Consider the following 24,551-nt stretch of genomic DNA (forward strand, 5'->3'; position numbering starts at 1 on the left):
ATATCTCTCTTCAGCTCAATAATGCGAATATTCTGAAATATTTATATGCAATTCTGCGTGTTTCTAGAATGACTCATCCATATTGATTTTGAATGGATCTGCGTGTTTACATTCTTATCTGAATAAGTTCTTGAATCATATGATAATAGCTACCGTTAACAATATTTAGAAGCCTTTGAGTTCTCAAAATCGCTTACAAAGTGAAATTTTGACCATTCTTTTCTCAAAACTTTATTGGTTTTATTGAAAAATAAATGAAAACTTAGCTCAATTTTCTGATATCGGTTAAATTAAAATAAACTTTGAATGATAGAGGTTTGGATAATCGTAATTTTCAAATACAGTATGATTTTAAAATGTGTTTTAGATTTAAAATGTTATTTTTTAATATTATTTTATTATTCGCTTGAATTTTGATAATACTCTTCATTTTCTTGCGTGTTGCATGGTCTTCTAGTGAATAAATAAGAATTGGTTTTCTAAATTAAGGTTTCAGGAAATAAGAAAGACATATCAACTTGAAAAACCGATTTTTCTATTTTTTTTCTCCATAAAATAAGAGAAGATATAACAATTATAGATATTCATAATGTACTTAAGTTTGAAAACCTGAAAGTTCAAAATTCAGCTTTAAAAATATTAATTGATGAGTCTTGGTTACAAAAATTATGTTTTTTAAAATGTTTTTGGAATGTGATCTTTTTTTAAAATTTCGATACAAAATTTCTTTATTTTATTGCATTTATATGAAGTATTATATAGCATTTTTTTCAAGAATTATAGAGTTGGTTTAAGATGTTTGGTTTTAATGATTCTTTATTCATGATGCATTTTAAATTGAATTAAGTTTTTATTTCCTACTTATTATACTTCTTTATGATAAAAATATGCCTTTTTCAGCTCTTTCAAGTAGCATAAGATTTTTTTTTTTATTTTCATTTCAACTACAGTGAGATGAAAATTAATTTACTGTAATTATTGATCTTTATTTCACATCTAATGATAGTTTTGAATACATTTTTCATAAATTCCTTTTTTTCTGAAGGAACTAATTCTAATTGATGCATTTGCACATATTCGCATGAAACATTTTCGATTTAATATTAAACCAGCAGGAGGAGTCCCCACAAATCTTTCTCCCATATTCTCTAATGAATTTGGAGACTGCGGTGGCCTAGTGGTAAGATATCGACTCCAGAAGCGGGGGTTTCAGGTTCGAGGCCCGATTCCACCGAAGAACCGTCGTGTAAGTGGGTCTGGTGAACGCCAAACGTTCTTCCACTGGTGTGGGGTGTTGTGGAGAGGGGGTGCCAGTGCAGGTGTCGTCCTCGTAATCTGACCGTGGTTCAAAATTACAAGGTCCGTCCCAACATAGCGATAGTGTTGTTTTAAAACTCGACTTTAATATAACTAAACTAAACTAACTCTAACGATCTTGTCATACCTTACATGGTATTGACATACAACAGTTACGAAATATTCAATACTGTCGTGAATTTAACATTTCCATTGAATCTATCAGATCATTCTTGGCGATTCATTTAGCGATTAATCCATGGAATTCCAATAATCAAATTTGAGTTTTAGACACGATTTTCTTGACCAATTCAAACATACATTTGGCACAAAGCTGCACTTATCGTCATAAAATAGCATACAAAATTTTATATATTTTTGTCACAGCGTTTCTGAATTATAGTGTTTACATGTTTCTGAAAGTACAGACAGACAGACAGTCAACCCGTAGTTTGATTTGTCGACACTATAGATGTTAAATCAGTGTACCGAATGTTATCTATTTTAGCTCCCTTCGCTTTGTAATGATTGTGTAAATTATGTTCAAACAACCGGAGAGACTGAATCTCTCTGAACAAATTTTAATAAAAATCTGCATCCTGGTAGAAAGACCTTATACCCCATTTCAATTAGCTAGCTCAAAGCATTTTCGAGTTATCTTTGCTACAGACAGACGGATATTTTCCAAACATGTGTTCATCGAACTCTGGAAGGTTTAATACTTGGAGATTCTGAAAAATTTCGAGCTCGAATTTCTTGACGATTATTGTACTTTATATTTGTTACATATAAGAGAAATTAAATTATAAAACTCTTTAAAAACAAATATTTGTGTCATATTATCTAATAAAAACAGGTCATTTTTTTTTCTATTTGCTTTTATTTTTACATCAGATTCCATATTTACTTGGATATTTTTTTTTTTTGCTTACATCTCAAATTTCAACGATTTTATTAATCGAGACACTTTCACTTTCCTCAATGAGTATTAGTTTTAAGATATCCATTTAAATATATCCTTTCAAGTTTAAGTGCCCTGTCATTCAAAAAAAAAAAATAAATAAATAAATAAAAGACTTATCCGTGTCAATATTTTAAGAAATAGTAAGGAAAAGATTTAAAATAATTTTGTCCGAAAGTTTCTGAAGCTTTATCTTTCCTGAAAGGAAACATCCTTTACATCCAATGGGACTAATCCACTTGATGTTGACAGTACCCACTAACGACCTCCAGTCATAATGACCGATATTATTCAAATCACTTCACAACTTCCGAAAATCTAACAACTTCGGCCTTCACCGCTAATATCCTTGGTGAGGATGAAAAAAACAGCTAATCAGTATCCTTTCCATTATGAAACTACATTAAGATCCTCTGCTTCAAAGACTAGACTTCAGAATAAACTAACACACCATTTATCAAACCAGCGCATAAACTGCAGAGAAAAGAGTACGTGCGAATTTACAAAAGTACATCATTAAACAAGATAGCTGGCACGCAGGGTAACTCTTTTATTAGATACGCCACACGCGTTACTTGAGGTTTCTATAAATCAGCTTGTGTCAGGCTGTAAAATCAAAGCCATTATAGCGTTTTCCTGCCTTGTTTTTAAGCCTAAAAATAGGCCAAATTGCTCCACGGTGTTTCAATTGATGTATAGATATTAACTCATATTTATGGTATTCAAAAGTTGAAATTTTTATAAAATACTATTCAGTTATATCTTCTTCAATTATACGTAATTCTGTAGTTGGGAAATAAAAAAAAATCTTTTTGCAGAATTTCGAATTTATTTCATTGAATGTAGTTGGTACAGAAAAAAAGAAATTAAACTCATGATCATGTCATTCATTTTATGTGTTTAGTAGCACTTCAATTTTGCAACTATTGCACATAATAAAACTGTTTCAAATAACGATTAACCCTTTCTAAGACAGTGGGAAGTATGCTTCCCACCAAATTTATCAATCTTTGTATGAATTTATGTAGGTTGGCATAAGTTCTGACACATTTTTTTAGAAAGACAGAAACTTAGATGCTTCAGTTCTTTATCTCACACAAAATGATGTGTCTTGATTTATTACTTAATTATTAATTAACCAAATTAATTAATTAATCAAATTAAATTTATCTAATAAGCTAAATGAATCCCTTTTCTTATTCTAATTTTAAGCCTAAAAATATTTTAACATAATATGACTAGAAAAAAATGGCCCTTTAAAGGGTTAAAGTAAATGTTTTGCTGGTTCAAAATGTTTTTAAACTTAATTTTTTTTAATTCGGTTGTAGTAATATTTTTTTCTTTATAAACTTTTTATAACTTATTTGATATAATTTTCTTTTTACATTTCAATCATAGCTTTACATAAAATGATTGGAATAATTTTTTACTTTGTAATATGAATTATATTTAAGTTCGCGGGAATTTTTAAGGCATTTAACTAATTTCAGTTAATTCAGTTTTCAAATAAATTTTATTTACTAGTAGTCAATTCATTAATATTACAGTAATTATCCACACTATTAAATATAAATCTAAAAGAACAAAGTACACAATCTGAAATACACCTAAAACATTTTTTTTCGGAAATACACGGTTCATAAATTAGAAAAAATCATAATTATTAAGATAAAAGAGGATAAAGATTTCTTATGACATATTTCTTTCTTTATAATATTATAATAACTTTAGTCTAATATTCTGCGTGCTTTCAGTAAAAGATGCTACTTTAGCAAAATTGAGCGACTTTTCCTGGAAAATATATAAAACGAAATGACAGATAGAAATACCGAAGTATGTTTCAATGACATTCTCTGTTTCTTTTACACGAGACTATGATTTCTTATAAGCTAAGATATAGACTAAATTAGATGCGGGCAAATTTGAATTTTTCTTTGGAAATAGCTCATCAAAGAACGATTATCCGATTAATAGTACTATAAGGACTTTTGGCGAGTTAAAAGAGCTCGCCAAATGCCCTTCTAATTCCGGTAAAATACAATTTTAGTGAGATTGGCGAAATTTTGTTCGTACATTAAAACTAATTCATATTCGATTTGACAGTTCATTAAGACTTTTCCATCACGAATAAACTATACTATCCAAGTTAATGGCTCTCCCAATATGCTATCCATTACCTAACAATTTATTAAGGGCACTAAAAAAATTTTATTCCACTCCAAATCACCATTCGTCTATTACTTGTATTTGGAAATTCTTAAATTCTTGATATTTACACACCTCAACTGTTCACGCCAGAACTAACCGGATTCTACTGTCATGATTTGTTTTCGATTGTAATAGTAAGATCTAACAAGAATATAGTGATCTTTAATGATCTGCTTAAAGGTAATATATAGGGGATTTTCGGAAAATAAGTTTCCTTGGTTTATTTGTCAGAGAAGCTCTGTTACAAATTGAAAACACACACACACACTGCTATAACCAAAATAAATTCTTCCAGATTTATCGGCGAACAGATTGACAGTAAAAGAACATTAGGCATGCATTGAATGTGAAACAAGAAATTTAAGCAATAGACTTGCTTGATTTCATTCAGACTAGTTTCTTATAAAAACGTCTTCTAGAAACGTGCAAAATACTATGGTATCAGACATTCGATGCAAGAGACCAAGATGCTTCAGTTGAGGTATGTTGTTTCTGAACAATAGTGCCTGAAGGCACACATCCCGAAAAATGCAAAGCAAATTTGTTGCATGGGGGGAGAGAAATTGAATAATCCTATAGAGAGCATTAAAATTATCACATGAGATTTCTAGTTTTTTTCTTATGTCAAACTTATTACCAGGGCATCATTTCAGAAGCAAGTAAGAAGTGTAAGAAGTGTTGTAAGGAATATGTGGAAATCACAGGGGACTCTATTTGGTAGCTGATTCTTGAAATTAACTTCACTGTGCAAAAAATGCATCAATGTTGGTTGTAACTATATGGAAAAAAAAGCCAAGGGTGTTTATTTTTTTTATCATAATGCAACTTCGCCGTGAACCAAATCACAAAACTTATTTCTGGACCGTTCTTCGTACATCCATACAGTAATATTCAGCATATTTAATCCTTCAACCGGCTGGAGCGTAGAAAGTCACCCCAACGAAACTCTCATGCAACGGCTCGCATGTAGAAAGTCGTTTATCATTTATTATCATAAGACCGGCTAAAACGTAAAAAAAAAAATCATCTTTTGAAAATTAGCCTAATAACGACTCTTATCTAGAAAATCTTAAATGCTTTTACAATAAAAGCCATTTTATGAAGATACAGATACTGAATAGTTGACGGTTAATAGGATAATGATTATTTCTTTTGCTTTTTTTTCAGATTGCAACCGCACGTACTATGCGGAGGTGAATATCAAAACCCCCCTCCGCATGACCACTCCCTTTCGGAGGCCGTTGCCGTATGTGTGCAGCATGACGTTCGTGGCCGCGGGCGGGGACTACGGGGACATCGTTCAGCTCACCTTCCTATCCTTTCAGATCGGGACGCTGGAGACGGACAGGTAGGACAATGATTAACAATTTTTCTTTCTTTCAAGAATTTCTGTGAGAATCTATGTTTTCTAAAATCTCTCTGAGGTAGAAGAATTCCAAACATTTATTTATATCTTAGTGTTCCATATAAAAGTTAGTGCTATTCTTTTAAATTTATAGTTTATTGTAAGTGCTGGGATAACCTGGTTTGTAGGGCATTGAATTCGCCTGACTTAGGTTGTGAGTTTGAACCCGCCAGCTGAAGACTCTCCGTGTGTGTGGTGGCTGGCGCACGTATCTCCATGTCCACCCAACTGTTTAAATAATCGTTAAGATTATAGTCGCAGGGGCATGGAGAGGTGTTAAGGCTGGCGCACGTATAAATCTGTCGTGGTCACAAAGTCCTCCATTTCCAGAGTAATACCACTGGGGGTACTGGATCAGAGGTGATCATTCTCTAGTTTAGATCTAAATTACGATCTCTGCTTGCATTAATGAATGGCATGAATGAAGTTCGCCCCATAAAAGGGGTTGTGACGCGTGAGTAGCTTAGTCGTACTCTTGGCTCTAGATGGCGCTATTAAAAACAAGAGACGTAAAAATTTTGGCTTTAATTCTCTAACTTAGTCAGCGGGCTTGTCTATGACAAGTGCCATCATCATCAACAACAACATAGCTTATTGTTTTGTAACTCTTTGACATTTAAATATTTTTCTTCGTATTTTTATATTTTATGTAAAGCGAATTTTTAAAAGTAATATAAATATCTATAATTTTAAGAGACATGTTAGAAGATGAAATATTTATAGGTATCTAAGTGTGATTAATAATGTTAGTAACCCTTAACTGGCGACGTGCGGTCTCTCAGACCACTAGCGATGGATTTTCTATCACCCCTATTCTATTTTTAGCTCAATTGAATGGATTGACTCTGTAGCTTCCTGTTTTGTGACCTTCAATACACGTGCACTTTTTCAACCGATTTCAGAAGATTCTTTTTAAAAATAATTCAGTTATTTCTTCGAGCGCGGTCTCTAAGACCGCATCTCCTTGTTTGTATCCCAGTGATAAACAAGGCTTAGCAGAAGGCGCTAAAACTTGGACCCCGAAATATCATCCAGTTTACTGATCTTATTATGAATCAGAGCTCCAGACACTTTTAAATGAAGCAGAGAGTGATTTTAGTGATGAGGATAATTGGACAGAATAATTTTTCGATGAAAGCTCGCATTTAACTGATTTTGATATGTATGTCGAAACATAATTAATTTTTCTAGTGATAATGGATGTTGAAAAATGTATAAAATATATTAATACATATAGAGAATTTATAGGTTGATTTTCATACTAGTTCTTAACCTGTATGTTTAAAATGTCCTAGAAAATCGTGCTATGAAAATCACATAAGCCTATAAGAAAAGGGTCAATTTTACCCATTGTAATTTTTTTAAAAAAATTTCATATGATTGTTGAATTTTACATTATATTGTCTTCTATATACCTTCATATACTGTAAAAATAAATGATTTAAAAAGTAAAATGTAATATGCTTTTTCAAGAATATTATTTATTGCAACATGTAATTTGAGAAGAAAATGTATGTTCCAACGCATTTACTTTTTTCAATGACTATATATTTTGAAAAATTTCTAAAACATATCTTTATATCAAGAAAAATACCTGAAAAATATATTGGCAGTTTTTCATACGAATACATTCATTAGAAAATTAAATTTGAGTCTAAATGAAAGGCGGTCTCGTAGACCGTACCTCACCAGTTAAATCCTAAAATGTCACCGCCCCAGTTAAGTGTTAAGATGTTCGAGTAATTAACTTGGAGTTCTGTAAAGATTTGATTAATGATCGATCAGAACAAATTAATATGTTACTCATTTTTCTTCCTATTTTTTTGCTTTCTTACTAGTAACTTAATTGATATTTTTTTTAAACTTTGAACTTTTAAATTCTCTTCCGATTTTATCTTTTTGGACATAATCGAATTCATAATTCGAATTTTTACACTGCATATTATATTCTTGTAAATTTCCTTTAATGACACTTTTCAGAATTTAACTTATGTCCATCGCATTTGATATTATCTAATATTCTGGAAGATTGATTAGAATGAACTCTTCCAATGCTTTAGTGCTCAAAACGACCATTCAATCAAATAAAAATAATATCTAGACCTTCCAGAAAAATCTTCTTTTCGCCAATTGTGATTGAAGGAACATTAAATGTGTAATCCTTGTTTTATAGAACGGGTCACCTTGAAAAATCAGGAGACGATATTCATTTCTTTATAAAATTTTCTTTACATTCATTTGCTAAATGAGTTCTTTTTTTTTTAATATATCAATAAACTCTTATCCTTATCAAGAATAAGAGCTGTGCTCACCTTATTCTTATATACGTACCTGAGAATATATCTTTTATTCTTTGGAAATTATGACTATTAAATTATTTTAAGAGTGAAGTCTAAGGACATATCAAGGTGATTAAGAATCTTTAAATTCAATATATTTTCAGCAAAAACTCTCCATCTTGCAACAAGGGCTACTTGCAGATCGTAGAACCTCCAGCAGTAACGAGTGCTCTTCTAAGTCAGCAGACCAGAGGCTTCTCTCAGCTCATATCGGCATTGAAAGAACCAACAGAGCAGCTATCATCCCTTTTTGATACCAGCAGAGGCAACCCCAATTTCGGTCGGTTTTGTGGTGACATGATTGGCAAAAGCGCAACTTTCTACACAGAAGGAAATAACGTCACATTGCGAGTGGTAATCCCTGGTAAAGCAGCTCTCCATCCTTTTTCTTTCAGTGTATACTTGACCTACAAATACCTAACAAAAGACACTGTTGCTACGAATGTGCCCAAGCCGCAGCCTACCGTGCAAGAGGAAGAACAGCAACAGCAACAACATCCAGCCGTTGCGAAAAGCCCAGTGTCCTTGAGCAACAGCAATTATTACTATGGAACCAGACTAATGAACACATACTGTGATAGGGTTCTTGTTAATTGCGATCGAAAACGGTGTTCTATTCGATCGCCAAATTTCCCAGGGTTTTACCTGAGAAACATAACGTGTCACTATTGGGTGAGGCAAGATCACGTGCCCCATGGACGTCATGCAAGCATAATTCTTTCTCAGTCTAACGAGTATAAGATATCATTATATACTGGAAGATCTAGTCCTCTTTCGTACCCACATGTGTCACTCACGGAGGAATGCCATAGTGACGTTATTAGGATTTTTGATGGACCCACAACTAACTCCCCACTGTTGATTGAATTCTGTGGTGCTGGTACTTTACCTGAAGTATGTATTTTATTTTAATTCATTTCATTTAGCTTTGACAATATATTAATTGGTGAAATATTATTTAAGCATAGTGAAACATTAACATTCTTAATAAATTTTCGTTGATCTGTACTTTGTTTTGAACAATAGAAACTAGACGTTGCGAGGCATTAGGTAATCGACATAAAAAAGGCCTTTGATAAAGTATATTTTCATTTTCATTTCTTGCAAAAAATACAGAATGTATATTTGTTGGTAATGTTAGCCACTACTACCTTCAATGTATTCCAGAGTTGAATAGTGTGATTAGAAATTTGAGTAAACGTATTTTGAAATGTAGCGAAAGCTTATAAGCCAGTTAACAGCTACGCTACCCGAGCAATTGCTTTTGTACCGTGGTCATGTTACTGGGCTGCGAACCTAAAGGTCCCATGTTCTATCCTCGCTCATCCAATTCGCCACATTGGTGACCTCGGATGATGAACCTTCAACATTCGTACAGCTGTTGTGGCGCCATCTACCAGCAACGAAAGTCGCCAGACTCACTTGACGCAGCAACCCAAAGTCGTCAAACTCACTTGACGCAGCAACACAAAAAAGCTGCCTGACTCACTTGGTGCAACAGCATCAGCAACCACTCACCCACACACGCTTGCCATAATGCTTGGCGCTACTCAAATGGGTACAGGCGCATTAGAATCAACAGCTAATACATCACTAATCAACAGCCATATCGTTCGTCTCACCTCCGACTCACTGGAGGGAGAGTCTGTAGTGAAAGCTTATAAACCAGTTTACAGATACGCTACACGAGCATTTGCTTTTGTATTGTGGTCACGTTACTGAGCTGTGAACCTACAGGTCTCAGGTTCTATCCTCGCTCATATCAATCCACCACAGAATCATAAAATATTTTTGAACGATTCAAGAATTCAGTATTGAGATTGAAATTTTCAGTACAATAAAATTTTTTTAAATAATTCTTTTTGAATTATAATTTATCGGTAAAAGTAGTTTGAAAATTAAAATTATATTTAGAATGGTTTTTAGTTATCTTAGTTTAGATTCGTTTATTCCATGAATCTATTTAAATGATGTCTAAATTCTCAGCAGTTTTAAGAATGTTGTTTCATATAATTTAGAATGGAAGCAAATAGGTACTGAGAAATGAAAGATTAGTCAATATATTCATAATTGTTATGCATGTTCTGTGAAACCATCAACTACTTTACCATTTTGACGTACCTTTTCTATTTTGCAGATTATATCCAGTAGTCCAGAAGTTTTGGTACAGCTATACAGCAGCCCGAACCAAGTAATGCATAACTCCCATGCAGAAATCGATGTCGAAGTAAGATTCACTGATACATCAGATTACAGAGCTCATAATGGACGTTGCGAATTTACCGTCGATGGCTCAAAGCACCGACACGGATTAGTTTATAGCCCTCGCCACACTGTTCCAAGGAACACCACCTGCATTTTCAAACTTCAAGGTGCAAGCGACTATGACAAGATATGGTTCTACTTCTTGTCCTATTTTGTCGAGGATAAACATCCGTGGTCCAGACGGGAGACCTGTGAAATTGGCAAGCTGGAGCTTTACGAACCTGGTGGTACCCGCAAACGTGACACAGCAGCATTACTGGTGAAGATTGATGATTCTACTAACGACAGAGGTTTATTGGATAGGAAAACAGAAGAACCTTCTTATCGATTCTGTGAGAAGACCTTTCCGAAGGTTTGTGCCAGAGCAGCTGACAAACCAGACTATGTCCCAGTCCGTCCATGCAAGGTTCCAGACGAGAGCTATTTGTCCCGTGGCCCGGGGCTTATCATCAAGCACAACGTGTACACCACACCCGAATTATCAACTACTAGCAGCTCTTTTACGCTTCGATACGAATTTGTTGACATGCGACAGCATGGGGTAGCAGCAGTAGCAGACAGCCCAGATCCGTGCAACAGACGCTTCGAAAGCCGTACAAACCGAATAGGAACTGTGAAATCTCCACAAAATGTGTTCCTTTTTGGAAGAGGTGGCAGTGCAAATGTGTCGTGTTCTTATGAGTTCTTTGGATTACCATCAGAGCGTGTTGTTCTAACGTTCACAGATATTAAACTCCGTTCTACCAACTGCGAACACATATACGATCCCATAATGGAGAGGCATACATGCCGTACTTTGAAGACTTATGGGTATTCCTCGCCAACCACAGCAGCTGTTATCAAGGTCGTAGAAAGGACTACAGGGAATATCCAGTCACCATTGGCTTGTTTCTGTGACCTCCAGTCAGAGCCAAGGAGACCACTGGTCATTGAATCTGTGACCAATAACGTCAGGGTATCTTTCACAGTGACGAACATGTCGCCTTTTGATGACTTCAACCACTTTGGATTTGAAGCGATGTATGAGTTTTTACCTATATCTTTCTGTGAGGCAAATATCCATAGGAAAAATGGGTCTAGTGAAGGAGAGGTAAGAATTTGGTATATTCTTTCTATTTTAAATTCAAATTACAATTAATTAATATTTTTATAAATATTTCTCATTTTGATAATGTAAGATTTACAGCCAAACGAGTATAATTATTAAACTTCAAAGTAATATTCAACTTAATGTTCTCATTATTGAAAAATACTTTTGCTTTCTATTAAATTTTAAGAATGAATAATATTATTATAATATTAATAAATAAAATTATTAAATAATTTTATTATTATATTAAATAAATAATTTTATATTGTTTAATTTTATTTATTAATAAATAATTTTAATAAATAAAATTAGAATTATTTATAAATAAAAAAAATATCCGAAGAAAAATTAGTACACTATTACAGTTCTTTCAATATATGAAACTTAAATTATTTTACAATTAATTTAAGAAATAATTTTACATTGCTTGTCATTTATGATGATCTTTTTAACTTTTATAATCTTTAATAAATTTTTGATTTTATTATTTCTTTAAGCGTTAGGCATCATTTTAATCTTATTTATCTCACTGTTATTGTAATCGGTGATCGGATTTCAATTTTTACATTTTCTCATTTATTTTACATAGATGACTATTCTTTTATGTTGAAAGTACTAGTGAATAACTTATTATAAACTATAATACTAACGGAAATATAGATCTGCATAAAAAAAAATTGAGTGAATACTGAATATGCATTACTTTTATTTCACAGATAATTCTACTAATTCATTAAAAAGTACCATTTATACATTTCATTTTAATAAAGTACCAATATTGTTTAATCTGAAATTGTTTATCACACTTTATATGGAATTATTTATCCAGACCTCATATTAAAATATACACTTCAGAAAATTGGCGTTCCTACAAGGAGTGTTAACAATTTTCTACATTTATTTTTATACCCTTTTGTGCTTATGACATAAAAATCATATAGCATGATATTAAATGCATTTGCATACGAAAATTACATTTAAGTGTTTTGCTTCTAAACAAAAACTGATTTTTTTTTCTAACAGCTATTTTCTTTTGTTTTAGAAACTTCTTTGAACTTTCCTACAACTAAAGTTTTTTTAATAATAAGATATATTTAAGTGGTTTGAATTTAAAAATGGGTGATGTACTAACAAATAATTCATTCAAAAATTAGGCACTCTATCGTTTTTTTGTTGTCAGCTTTTGCCTGTTCACTGCATATCTTTAAAGGAATGAAACTATTCAGTAAATGGATGAATTTTGGTGAATTTTGATTTGGAAATCTGCTAAAGTCAGTTTAAAAAAATTGTATAATATAGTTCATTATATATATATATATATATATATATATGTGTGTGTGTGTGTGTGTGTGTGTGTGTGTGTGTGTGTGTGTGTGTGCAAAGTGTACAAAGAAAAAGTATTGTAATTGTCGAAAAATTGTCGACATTTTGATGAATCTCCACATTCCAGGCTTAAATGAGTCGAAAAAACACATTTTTGGAGTTTTGTCTATCTGTGACTTTGAACACGATAACTCAAAATATTTTTCTCTAAACGGATGAAATTTGGCATGCAATCTTCCCACAAAAGTTTTAGATTTCTATCAAATTTTGAACAAAATACATTTAGTGGAATTTTGTCTGTCCGGCTTATCCAATTATACGATATCTACAAACCAAGGGGGCTAAATGGATAATATTGCTTAAATTCATACCCAAATATAATATCCAACATGTAGATGCTTTGGAAAATTAGAATCAAAAATTATCATGGAATTGACCGTCTGTTGGTCTGTATTTCCACAAGCATTTAAGCTAAGTATCTCACAAATTCAATGATTTAAATACAACAGCTTTGTAATCTCGGAACGATAATTGCAGTTGGGTGTCAAATTTCGCTTTCAATAGGTCAGCAGAAAGCTTCTAAAATGCGCATTCTGTTTTCTGGTATTTATGTATTAACTGCATCCAAGTGAGTAATGGCTAAAGATCGAGTAATAATTGGTACTTTATTCACCATTGGCATGCTTTTAATTGCACACAAGTACATTCATTTGAGAGTAATCATGAAAGTTCAGGACAGATCACTCCCGCTGATTTTTCTTGTTATATCATAAACAATTTCTCTTAAGTTGGTAATGCCCTGATATCGAAGGTATTCGTTTCTTCTCCCTTCTGGAATATTAAATAATCTGTCCATTGTTCATGTTCGCATGATCTAAGTATGCAGAGGAGAACAATGCAGAATATTGCCAAATAATTTTTTCCACATTGTGTCATAAATAAGTTGTCCAATGTAAATTACATGACTGAATCAGTCTTGCGTGTTGTTTTTTTAATGTCTAGCAAACCAGTTTGGCATTGTTTGTTTTTTATCCTTTGTGGAAAGGTAAATAATCTAATTCCAATGTTCTTCTAATATTAGTGTGCAGAGGTACTTGCACAATGTCGAAAAAGTGTTCTTTCCTCGTTCCTCATTTGGTATTAAAGAGTCTGTCCTTTGTGACTATGTCACTCAGTGAGTCACATTTGCTTTTTCGACTTCTGGAGTACAATGCCTATTGCAATTCAGTTTTAAATGTGCTAAAATATCTATAATATGTCTAGGAATTGCTTTTTCTTCATTTGGTATTAAAGAGTCTGTCCTTTGTGACTATGTCACTCAGTGAGTCACATTTGCTTTTTCGACTTCTGGAGTACAATGCCTATTGCAATTCAGTTTTAAATGTGCTAAAATATCTATAATATGTCTAGGAATTGCTTTTTCTTCATTTGGTATTAAAGAGTCTGTCCTTTGTGACTATGTCACTCAGTGAGTCACATTTGCTTTTTCGACTTCTGGAGTACAATGCCTATTGCAATTCAGTTTTAAATGTGCTAAAATATCTATAATATGTCTAGGAATTGCTTTTTCTTCATTTGGTATTAAAGAGTCTGTCCTTTGTGACTATGTCACTCAGTGAGTCACATTTGCGTTTTCGATTTCTGGAATACAATGCTGATTACAATTCTGTTTTAAATGTGCTAAAATAGCTATAATATGTCTATGAATTCCTTTACCTCATTTTGTATTAAGGAGTCTGTCCTATGTGACTATGTCGCTCAGTGAGTCACATTTGCGTTTTTAACTTGTAGAGTACAATAAAGATTGCAATTATGTTCTAAATGTGCTAAAGTATCTATAATATGTCTATGAATTGCTTTTTCCTCATTTGGTATTAAAGAGTCTGTCCTTTATGACTATGTCACTCAGTAAGTCACATTTGCTTTTTCGACTTCTGGAATACAATGCCGATTACATTTCTGTTTTAAATGTGCTAAAGTATCTATAATATGTCTATGAATTGCTTTTTCCTCATTTTGTATTAAGGAGTCTGTCCTTTGTGACTATGTCACTCAGTGAGTCACATTTGCGTTTTTAACTTGTAGAGTACAATGAAGATTGCAATTATGTTTTAAATGTGCTTAAGTATCTATAATATGTCTATGAATTGCTTTTTCCTCATTTGGTATTAAAGAGTCAGTCCTTTATGACTATGTCACTCAGTAAGTCACATTTGCTTTTATGACTTCTGGAGTACAATGCCGATTACAATTCTGCTTTAAATGTGCTAAAATAGCTATAATATGTCGATGAATTAACTTTTCCTCATTTGTTATTAACGAGTTTTTTTGTCTTAGTCATTGCATTAGTCATATTTGTCATTTCCACTTTATACTGTAAGCTATCTGCGTAATATTGAACTGCATCACAGCATTAGTTATATTTACTTTTTTACTCATGCGGGATATTAAATAATATATCCAATATCGATTGTACTTCTGCTTTTAGTGCAGTGATGTGTACGTACATGGATGACGAAATGTTTTTTCGTTCTTTTGTCTAAATCTTTCTGTCTATCATTAACTACTTAGCTTCAACAGTGTTATTTCCTCATTATATTGTAAACAATGTTGACTATATATCAGTCATATTTGTGTTCTGTTTTTATGGAATGTTAAATAATATGTCAAATACTGATCCCCCCCTTCAATATAAGTGAGCTAAGGTAATTGTTATCAGAAGATGTGTTTGCTATGTGAAATATTTTTTTTCTCGAATAAGTATTAGTAGGCAGAATTGTTCATTTGCCAAGTATTCTGAGTACTACTACGAAATACATGTAAATAAAATTTTACAATTATGGCTTCTAATAGGTCATTATTTCAAATTTCTTTATCTTAAACATTGGTTGACTTCAAAATATTTTAACCTCTTGATCGTCGGTAACGCGTCTAGCTCATTCAAGTGAAACTTCTATAGCACGGCCGTAACGCGCTACAAGAGTTGTTCTACATTTTAAAAGTTTTAAACTTTTAAAACGCTTTGTAAATGTTTATTTGTGTGAATTTTTATTTTTGTTTGTTCTAATGCGGCGAAAAACAGAAACTTTCGCGGATAGGAAAGGACGGTGAAAAAGTTATTGCAAAAACAATAAAATATGATTTCATTTATACCATTAATGATCCATTAAGATATGCATTAATATGATATATTTTTAATGAACTGTAGGCATATGAAGCGAAAAATGTTAAATAGTATAATAATTAAAACAAAGAAAAGTTCACCAACAGCATATTAATTCAACATCAAAGGTTAATTTTTGAAAAAAAAAACTGAATAGAATTTCTTGAAATTACTTTGAAGTGTCGGAATCTTGCTTAAGTTTTAAAAATAAGTCAACAGAATCTTGGAAAAATAAAAATCCTCAGTATTACTACGAAATACATGTAAATAATATTTTAGAATTATGTCTTATAATATGTCATTATTCCAGATATTTCAATCTTAAATATTGGTTGAATTTAAAAAATTTTAATGCAAAAAGAATCAAAATATGTTTCCCATTTATAACATTAAGACCCATTAAGATGTGAATTAATATTATATATTTCTAATGAACTGTAAATATATGAAATGAAATATTTTATTTATTATAATAATTAAAACCTAAAAAAGTTCACCAACAGCATATGACTTCAACATCAAAGGTTAATTTTTGTAAAAACTGAACAGAACTTCTCGAAGTTACTTTGAAGTATTTGAATCTTGCTTAAGTTTTAAAAATAAGTCCACAAAACCTTGGAAAAATTAAAATACTACGTCTTAGCTACTTAACATCAAAGGAAAAATTTGTTCTGCTTTAAAAATGAAGGATACGCAGCTAATTTTTCGGGTTTTTTTTGAAAACCAGCTTAATAAATCTGAAAAGATCAATAATATTTTGCTTAGATGTTCAACTTTCTAAAAAAGGAAAGTTCTGTAAAAAGTGTTTCCACGTCAAACAATTTTAATTAATTTAACGAAACAGACGATTTCTTTTAGATCTTCCATATCTTCCCGCATTAAGTAAATTCAACTATTTTATCTTAATATTTGAACAAGATAATTTTGACAGATTTTGTAACCTTCTTTGAGATGTAGTTTGCACTCAAAATTATTTTTTTTTTTAATTTCATGACGGTAGTTTCAAATGAAGTATAACGATTTTGAAATGAGTTGTAAAAGAACCCTAATTTAACAGAATTCAAGAAGAAATTAATAACTCCAGGAGTTCTGCAATTTCTGTTAAATTTTAAATATTTCTTTTGATTATTTATTGAAAATTGAAACTTCTGAATTATTTCTGAATTTTAGTTTTTGGACACATAGAATAAACAGCAAATTTTATGTTTTGTTTTTCCGGAATTAATGTTGAGGAATTTTTTTACTCTTTAATAAATGAACTATTTTTTCTATGATATATATTTTGAATCTTTATTTGGTTGCTTACATTTTGTAATATTGAATTTGATTTGAGGCTTTTTCATTTGTACTTATTTTGGTCCATTTATAAATATGTAAATTAGTTTTAATTGTTTTGGATTGTGTTTAATTTTTTTAGTTTTAACTGTTTGTCGTCAAGTTCGTTGCTTTATTTGCTCTTTTTCTCAAATTCGTTGCTTTGTTTGTCTTATTTTTCTTTCTCAATGTTAAAATTAAAGTTTTTTTTGTTGATTTTTGATATATGTTAAATTTCTTTTTACTTTTAATATATGAAATATGCAAAAAGGTCATAAAAAATTAGAACTTGATATTTTGTGGAATCAGTGGAATTTGATTGAATTGAAATTTTGGGGAATCAATCATTTCAGTGCTCTTTGAGTCGGAAAAATACAATTTTGGAATCATGTCTGTCTGTCTGTGTGTTTGTGAACACGATAATTCAGTGCTTTGTATGGAGGAGATTAACTTTATAGTTTATCCATTAAATTGTAGGTTTCTACTTAATTTTGAAAGAAATCCACTCCCAGAAGAGCTTTTAACCCGTATGTACAAGTAAAATATTAAAAACAATAGCCTCAAAACATAAAGAACTAGATAAATACAATTTGATATATACATTTAAAATTTATAATTTTGATTCGCATCAGATTTAAAACCAAATTCGTCAAAAAGTGGATCTTTACTTTTGCATAAATGTTAGCGAAATGCGATACGTGATCTTGTGAGTACAATCTTGTCAAATTTTACTTTCAGTTGGTCTAGAAAGAGTCGTCCAAACTATATAATTGAGTTTCTAGTACCAATTATCAATGATAATTTGCCAAAGATCAATCATTTGTAGCTATTACTCGCCAATGGCGTATATTATGCATCGACTTTTTTACAATAATATGAAGCACATAACTTTTATAATAATATCAGGCACATAACTTTTATAATAATATCAGACACATAAATTTTATAATAATATGAAGAACATAACTTTTACAATAATATCAGGCACATAACTTTTATAATAATATGAAGAACATAACTTTTACAATAAAATGAAGCACATAACGTTTATATGTGAAAATAAAAATCTAGTCTTTCGCATACTTCACAGTCTTGCCCAAGGTCACAGTTATATACTGGCGAGAGAGGTATAACACATTTATTACAGAGTATGGTTGGTAGTTTCGGCTTTAAATATTAAAAACTAACCATTTCAAAATTGTTCATTTCTTCTTAATTAAGAAAATTCATTGTAATTTTGGTTCCAATATTTAAAATTATTTCAATATTTGAATCAAAAGATCGTCACCTTCTTTCTTATTTCCTCACTTTGATGTGTATAAATAGCCGGACGAAAGCGAAAAATCGCCAAATAATGTAGAATTCCGCAAACTTTCTAACGCGAAATTCGCATTTGTTCACAATTGGCTACATTTGCGTCCGGCTAAAGGAAAATTACAGTCTGTTAATGTCTTTCACTATTAAATGCGATCCAATAGAAAAAAAATGATATATATTCTAAGAGTTTAGAGTTTATGAATGACGGATTATTTATATTATATTCGAAACTTCTTATAAAGCATGCTTTAAGGCCTATGATTTTCAAACTGAGCCAAAACTTGCAATATTTATTATATGTACGACTGTAGAATTCTCTAATTTAATTGGCGATTTTCAGATCTGTAACCTTGATTGGCGAAGGCTTGCATTCTTTGGCAATTTATCGAAGAGACAATAAAAATAAGCAAGTACCCATAAACGTATCAGATGCTCATTTACATAGTCTACTAAATTAAATTTATTAAAAATTTGGTTGAGAGTTGGCCTAATTTGCCACCTCACAAAACGCTTGATATTTCTGTAATTCGATTAAGAATTGACATACTTGTTTTGGGCATCAGCATGTATTGTTGAAGCATGAATAAACCAGACATTCGATGTACAGTACATCACTACCTGATGTTCGTACTCCACTATCTAATAGAGAATTAATACTTTCAACAGCTTATGCAATCGGTTTTTCCTGTACCACTTTAAGCTTACGTTTTCGGTCTTCCTGTACTACTTTAAAAGCTGCTTTCTACTTTATAAGCTGCTTTTTGTCGTTTTTTACTTCTTTAAAAATTATCATTTCTTAACTATTTGATTAGAATTTTAAGCATATTTCATAGCTGTCCTTTCCTCTTCAGTTAGTTTTCTTTTACATGCTTTACAAGTTGGCCTGCTGACATGTCCGAATTCGGCGAGTTTTCATTATACTAATTAATTCTTTTCATCCGTTATTCTTTCGATTAAATCTATAAAAATATTGGAAAAATATAGAAAACCCAAATCTATAAAAATATAGAAAAGATGAAATGATATATCCAAACATATTAATTTGCTCTCATTAATTTCAAAATTTAATCAAATGTCACATTTTGCATCTGGGCCATTCTGATATAAACGCCATGTGGATTCTGCTAATTTTAATTATATTTGCTTAATTTATACCAATCACAAATCTTTCAAATTAAAATTACCAAAAAGTGGAATAACAATTTAAAATCTGATATGAATTTCATATAAAAATTGAAAAAGTAACAGATAATATTTTACCACAGCCACCACCCATATTCATTTACGCGGATTGATTTCAAGGGCTAGTTTGGATACCAGGTTTTGCTTCTAACCTTTATCATGAAAATTATGTGTGAATTTTGCTAGTTTCATTTATATTCGGTTAATTCTTTCCATTCATAAATCTTTCAATTAAGAAGATGAAAAATATAAAAATACTATCCATACTCTACAAAACGTAGTATCATAGAAACCCTAAGAGCATATAAATGTTCATAACTCAGCAACAGACAAAACCTTACCTATCCATTATTCATTTGCGCTCATTCATTTCAAGGTCATGTTTGGATATCAAATTCTGCTTTTGATCATTATCGTGAAATTGCCGTGAGGACTCCTCTAGTCTTTTTTTTATATTCGATTAATTAATTCCATTCATAAATCTTTCGATTGTGAAGATAGGCAACATAAAAACACCCTCTCGTGTCCTCACATAACCTGTCATCAAGGAATCTAACCGCATATAAATGTCCAGGACTCAGCAACAGATAAAACCTTACCTATCCAGCCACTTTCGTTTGCGCTCATTATTTTCAAGGTCTAGTTTGGATATCACGATTTCCTTCTAACCATATCATGAAAATGTCGTGTGGGGTTACTAGTTTTATTTATATTCGGTTAATTAATTTCATTCATAAATATTTCGTTTAAGAAGATTGACAACATAGACACATCCTCCCGAGTTTTTACATACCCTATCATCAAAGAATCTCTAACCGCATATAAATGTCCAGGACTCAGCAACAGATATTCAGACAACAGACAACCTACATTCAGTTGCTCTCATTATTTTCAAGGTCTAATTTGGATATCACGATCTTCTTCTGACCGTTATCATCAAATTGCCATGTGGGTTCTGCTAGTTTTAATTATAATCGGTTAATTCTTTCGATTGATAAATCTTTCGATTAAAAATATAGAAAACACAAAAACACCCACTTGCCATATTTAACCTAACATCACAGAAACCCTAATCTCATATAAATGTTCAAGACTCAGCAACAGATAAAAACTTACCTATCCAGCCACATTCATTTGCGCTCATTATTTTCAAGGTTAGTATGGATATCATGTTCTGCTTCTGATTATTATCATGAAATTGCCGTGTTGGTTGTACTGATTTTATTTGTATTCAGTTAATTCATTCCATTCATAAATCTTTCTATAAAGAATATTAACAGCATAGAAACACCATCCGTATCGTGCATGACATAACATCAAAGAAAATTAAACCGCATGTAATTGTTTAGGACTCAGCAAAAGATAAAACAAACCTATCCACCCACATTCATTTGCGCTCATTATTTCCAAGGTCTTATTTGGATATCATGTTCTAACTGCGACCATTACGATGAATAATGATCCTTCAGTTTGTTTCAATGGAGCAAAACTGAGAAACTTCTTCCTTTTAATTAAGTTTACCTTTCCGGGGGTCGCCCTAAATAAATAGAGCAGATGCCATCAATCAAACTCCTAAAAGTAGGCATCAATCACTTTTGAAGTGTGCCGGGGTCGGCGAAGATAAAGAATGGGGGACGGCTGAGAAGAGGTTCTTTATTCTTTCACTTTCACTAAGAAAATGTAGTAAGGTGGGAATAAATAATAGTTTTTCAGTTTTAAACTTTGTCTGAAGATTTTCTATTATAAGTTGGAGGTGACGTTACATGAGATTTTAATAACTTTTTTCATTAAAACAAATTAAACGAAATATTATTAGCAGTAAAAAAACATTATTAAAGTAGATATTTACATCAATTAAAAATTAATTGATTTAAATATAAACTTTTATGTGTTCTTTAATCTCCGTTTAATGTGGCTTAGTACGCATATTATTTCTCAGATCGCATATTTTTTCATCATGTAGAAACATGTTGTTGTTGGTGTTACTTAAGACACTTAACAAACCCGTCGTCAGATCTGTTAGCAATTTAAGCCGAGTGAGCGTTTCTTGTTATTTCAGTAGAGCCAACTAGGGCCAAGAGTACGACTTAGCCACTTCATGTCTGATATTCGCTTGCACAACCCCTTTTAAAAGTAGGCACATTCACTCACCTCACAGATAGAAACACATGCTCGAAACGGTGCTCGAACTTGGGACGCCGAAATCACGGGGAAGATGCACAACCCCTATGCCAGACGCCAGTTGGAACGTGATGTTGTTTTGTTTTAATATTTTTGATGCTTTAAAATGCATTGGCAGAAAAATAAAGAGGATGATTTGTTGGAATTCATAAATTGTAAGATTTTCGTCTGATTGGACTATAACTAAGATTAAAATATTCCAAATTCCGAACGTTTCAGATCGGTTTCTGAATCAAAACTACCTAAAAGTTTATTAAAAATATCTTTTTAGAATGATCAAGGTGCGAAGTTCAATTCCTTTTCCCAAAATGATTTTGATGTTTCAATTCATCAATCCATTTCATGGAGGGAGTGATGATTTAAACATTATGTTTTTGCTCTCAAATAAGACTGTTCTCACATAATTTGAAATTTATTTATTTATTATTTATTTATTTTCTCGTATGCAAAGTGAAACTATTATAATCATAGCAAAGATCTAATTCGAGATTTTCATGAATATATATATTACAAATCCAACTGCTCAACTCAAAAACACATATTTGAAACTATACCTAAACTAAATAGTACGAGAACTTTTTAAAAAAATTGTCAAGTAGGAGGATGAAATATGGTATATAGACTTAATACCGAATTCCTAAATTTCTATGAAATTTTGAATGAAATCCATTCACCAAAATTCCGTCTGTTTGGAAATCCATCAAGAAGAAACTTCACCTATATTTATTTAAATAATAAAGTGTTGAAGAAGTTTTTTAGCTGAAAACTTTTAATAAACATTAAACATTTAACAAAAAATATTCATTATCAATTCTACCAGAAATTTGAGTTAAATTTTATAGCCCAATATTTACCGCCGTAAAGGAAGTTGCTCAATCTTTTGCCAGTTTTAAAATTAATTTTTACTTTCTCATGTGCGTAGTATAGATAAAAAATAATACTTATGAAACATTTTTACTTCGTGATTTTGAAAACTCTCTACATTATAGATATCCCTAAGTTCGAGAAACACCTTTGTGACAAAGATAACTCAAGATCTATGTTTGGTATAACAACTTTTACCACATTTGTAGGTTTCTATCAAATTTTGAGCAGAATCTGCTCAGAGGAAGTCTGCCTGCCTGGCTGTTCGAATATAATTTAAACCAATTACTACAAAACAAAGAGAACTAGACAGATAAAATTTGATACACAGAGTTAATGTCTTTGATGTGGATACCTGACAATTTGTGAGTTAAATCCAACTAATGGTTGGTTGCCTGTCGGAAGATTGGGGTCTAAAGCCAAAATTCAATTTTCTTACATTATCAACCCATACAGGGATTTATAGCCAAAAACATTCGCCAAGGATCATACGATAGATTCAGTAAAAATGCTAAATTCACTCCAAAGGTTAATATTTTATAACTATCGTGCGTCAATTTCACGCAAAGCATTCGCTGCGATAACGTCTTTATTAGAGAGTATGCGGGAAAATTAAAAGGAGACCACTCCTGCTGGTTCCTTCTGCAATATACTTTGAAAATGTTATTGCATAGAACGATTCTCTGTTGAAAAAGTAACAACTGGGGAATTAATGGATGGATTTACTAAAATATATTTTTGTTAACAAAGAATAGATCTTGAATTTAATTGATCTCAAAATCCGATATGATAATAATTTAACTACCCCCTTATTCATTAAAAATTGAAATTTCAAACACTTTTTCTGAGGATATAACATCATAGGATATTGTTACGGATTTCCCTCAATCACTATCAATCTGTCGGGTTCGTTTACTTGTGTGTATTTAGGAAGATAACACAATGATAGGAAGATAATGTGTGATAGGAAGAATTGTGTGTGATAGGAAGATAACACAACACAATGATCAGTCCTTTCAGTAGACGAACACACAACACATTCATTGACACTACGACACACAGAACAGCACAAAGACGACAACTATATACAGCATATAGAAGACAATTATCTTCAGCCGAGACATGCATACAGCAGCACACAACAAGACTCCACTGCAGACAAAAGCGCACACCTTAGTTCAGCACTAGCTTGACTCTCTCGCTGCTCTGCTAATCTCTGGAAGACCCGTTGTTTACCGTCGATTCCGACTACTTCTCCGGCAGCTGTAGACTGCCTCCTTTTATAGGTCTCAGGAGGCGGGGCTAAAAGTCTCTCAACCAATCAGGAACGTTCGAGGCGTATTTCGGTTCCCAATGGACGGGTCGGGAAAATTCTCGATGTTTCAGGTATAATCTATTTTGGCGCCAAAGTCGCCAAATTCGTCGGCAAATGGTTGCCAAGTTTGTCGCCAAGCTCTGGGACCTCCGACGCGACACCCGGACTCAGTCCAATACAGATGACTGTAAAACAGCCTTTCTTATGATGGAACCAACTATGCTGGGAAGCATCATCACAGATTCGTAACAATCTATTCAACAACTCGCTAAACTGACGTATAAAGGAAGGAATCGAACAGATGTAAAACTGAACTTAATTCCAGTGC

The 24,551-nt window shown here is 32.0% G+C and overlaps 1 protein-coding gene across 1 annotated transcript in view; it reads left to right on the top strand.

Annotated features, from left to right (window-relative positions):
* LOC129956560 (uncharacterized) overlaps positions 1-24,551 on the top strand; it is a 90,082-nt gene that overhangs the window by 41,875 nt on the left and 23,656 nt on the right. The window contains exons 3-5 of the mRNA XM_056068489.1: positions 5,633-5,813; positions 8,314-9,103; positions 10,347-11,564. Of these exons, the coding sequence (XP_055924464.1) occupies positions 5,633-5,813; positions 8,314-9,103; positions 10,347-11,564 (2,189 nt within the window). The remainder of the gene's footprint in view (positions 1-5,632; positions 5,814-8,313; positions 9,104-10,346; positions 11,565-24,551) is intronic.

Source organism: Argiope bruennichi, chromosome 11 (genome assembly GCF_947563725.1).
Source record: "Argiope bruennichi chromosome 11, qqArgBrue1.1, whole genome shotgun sequence".
NCBI lineage: Eukaryota > Metazoa > Arthropoda > Arachnida > Araneae > Araneidae > Argiope > Argiope bruennichi.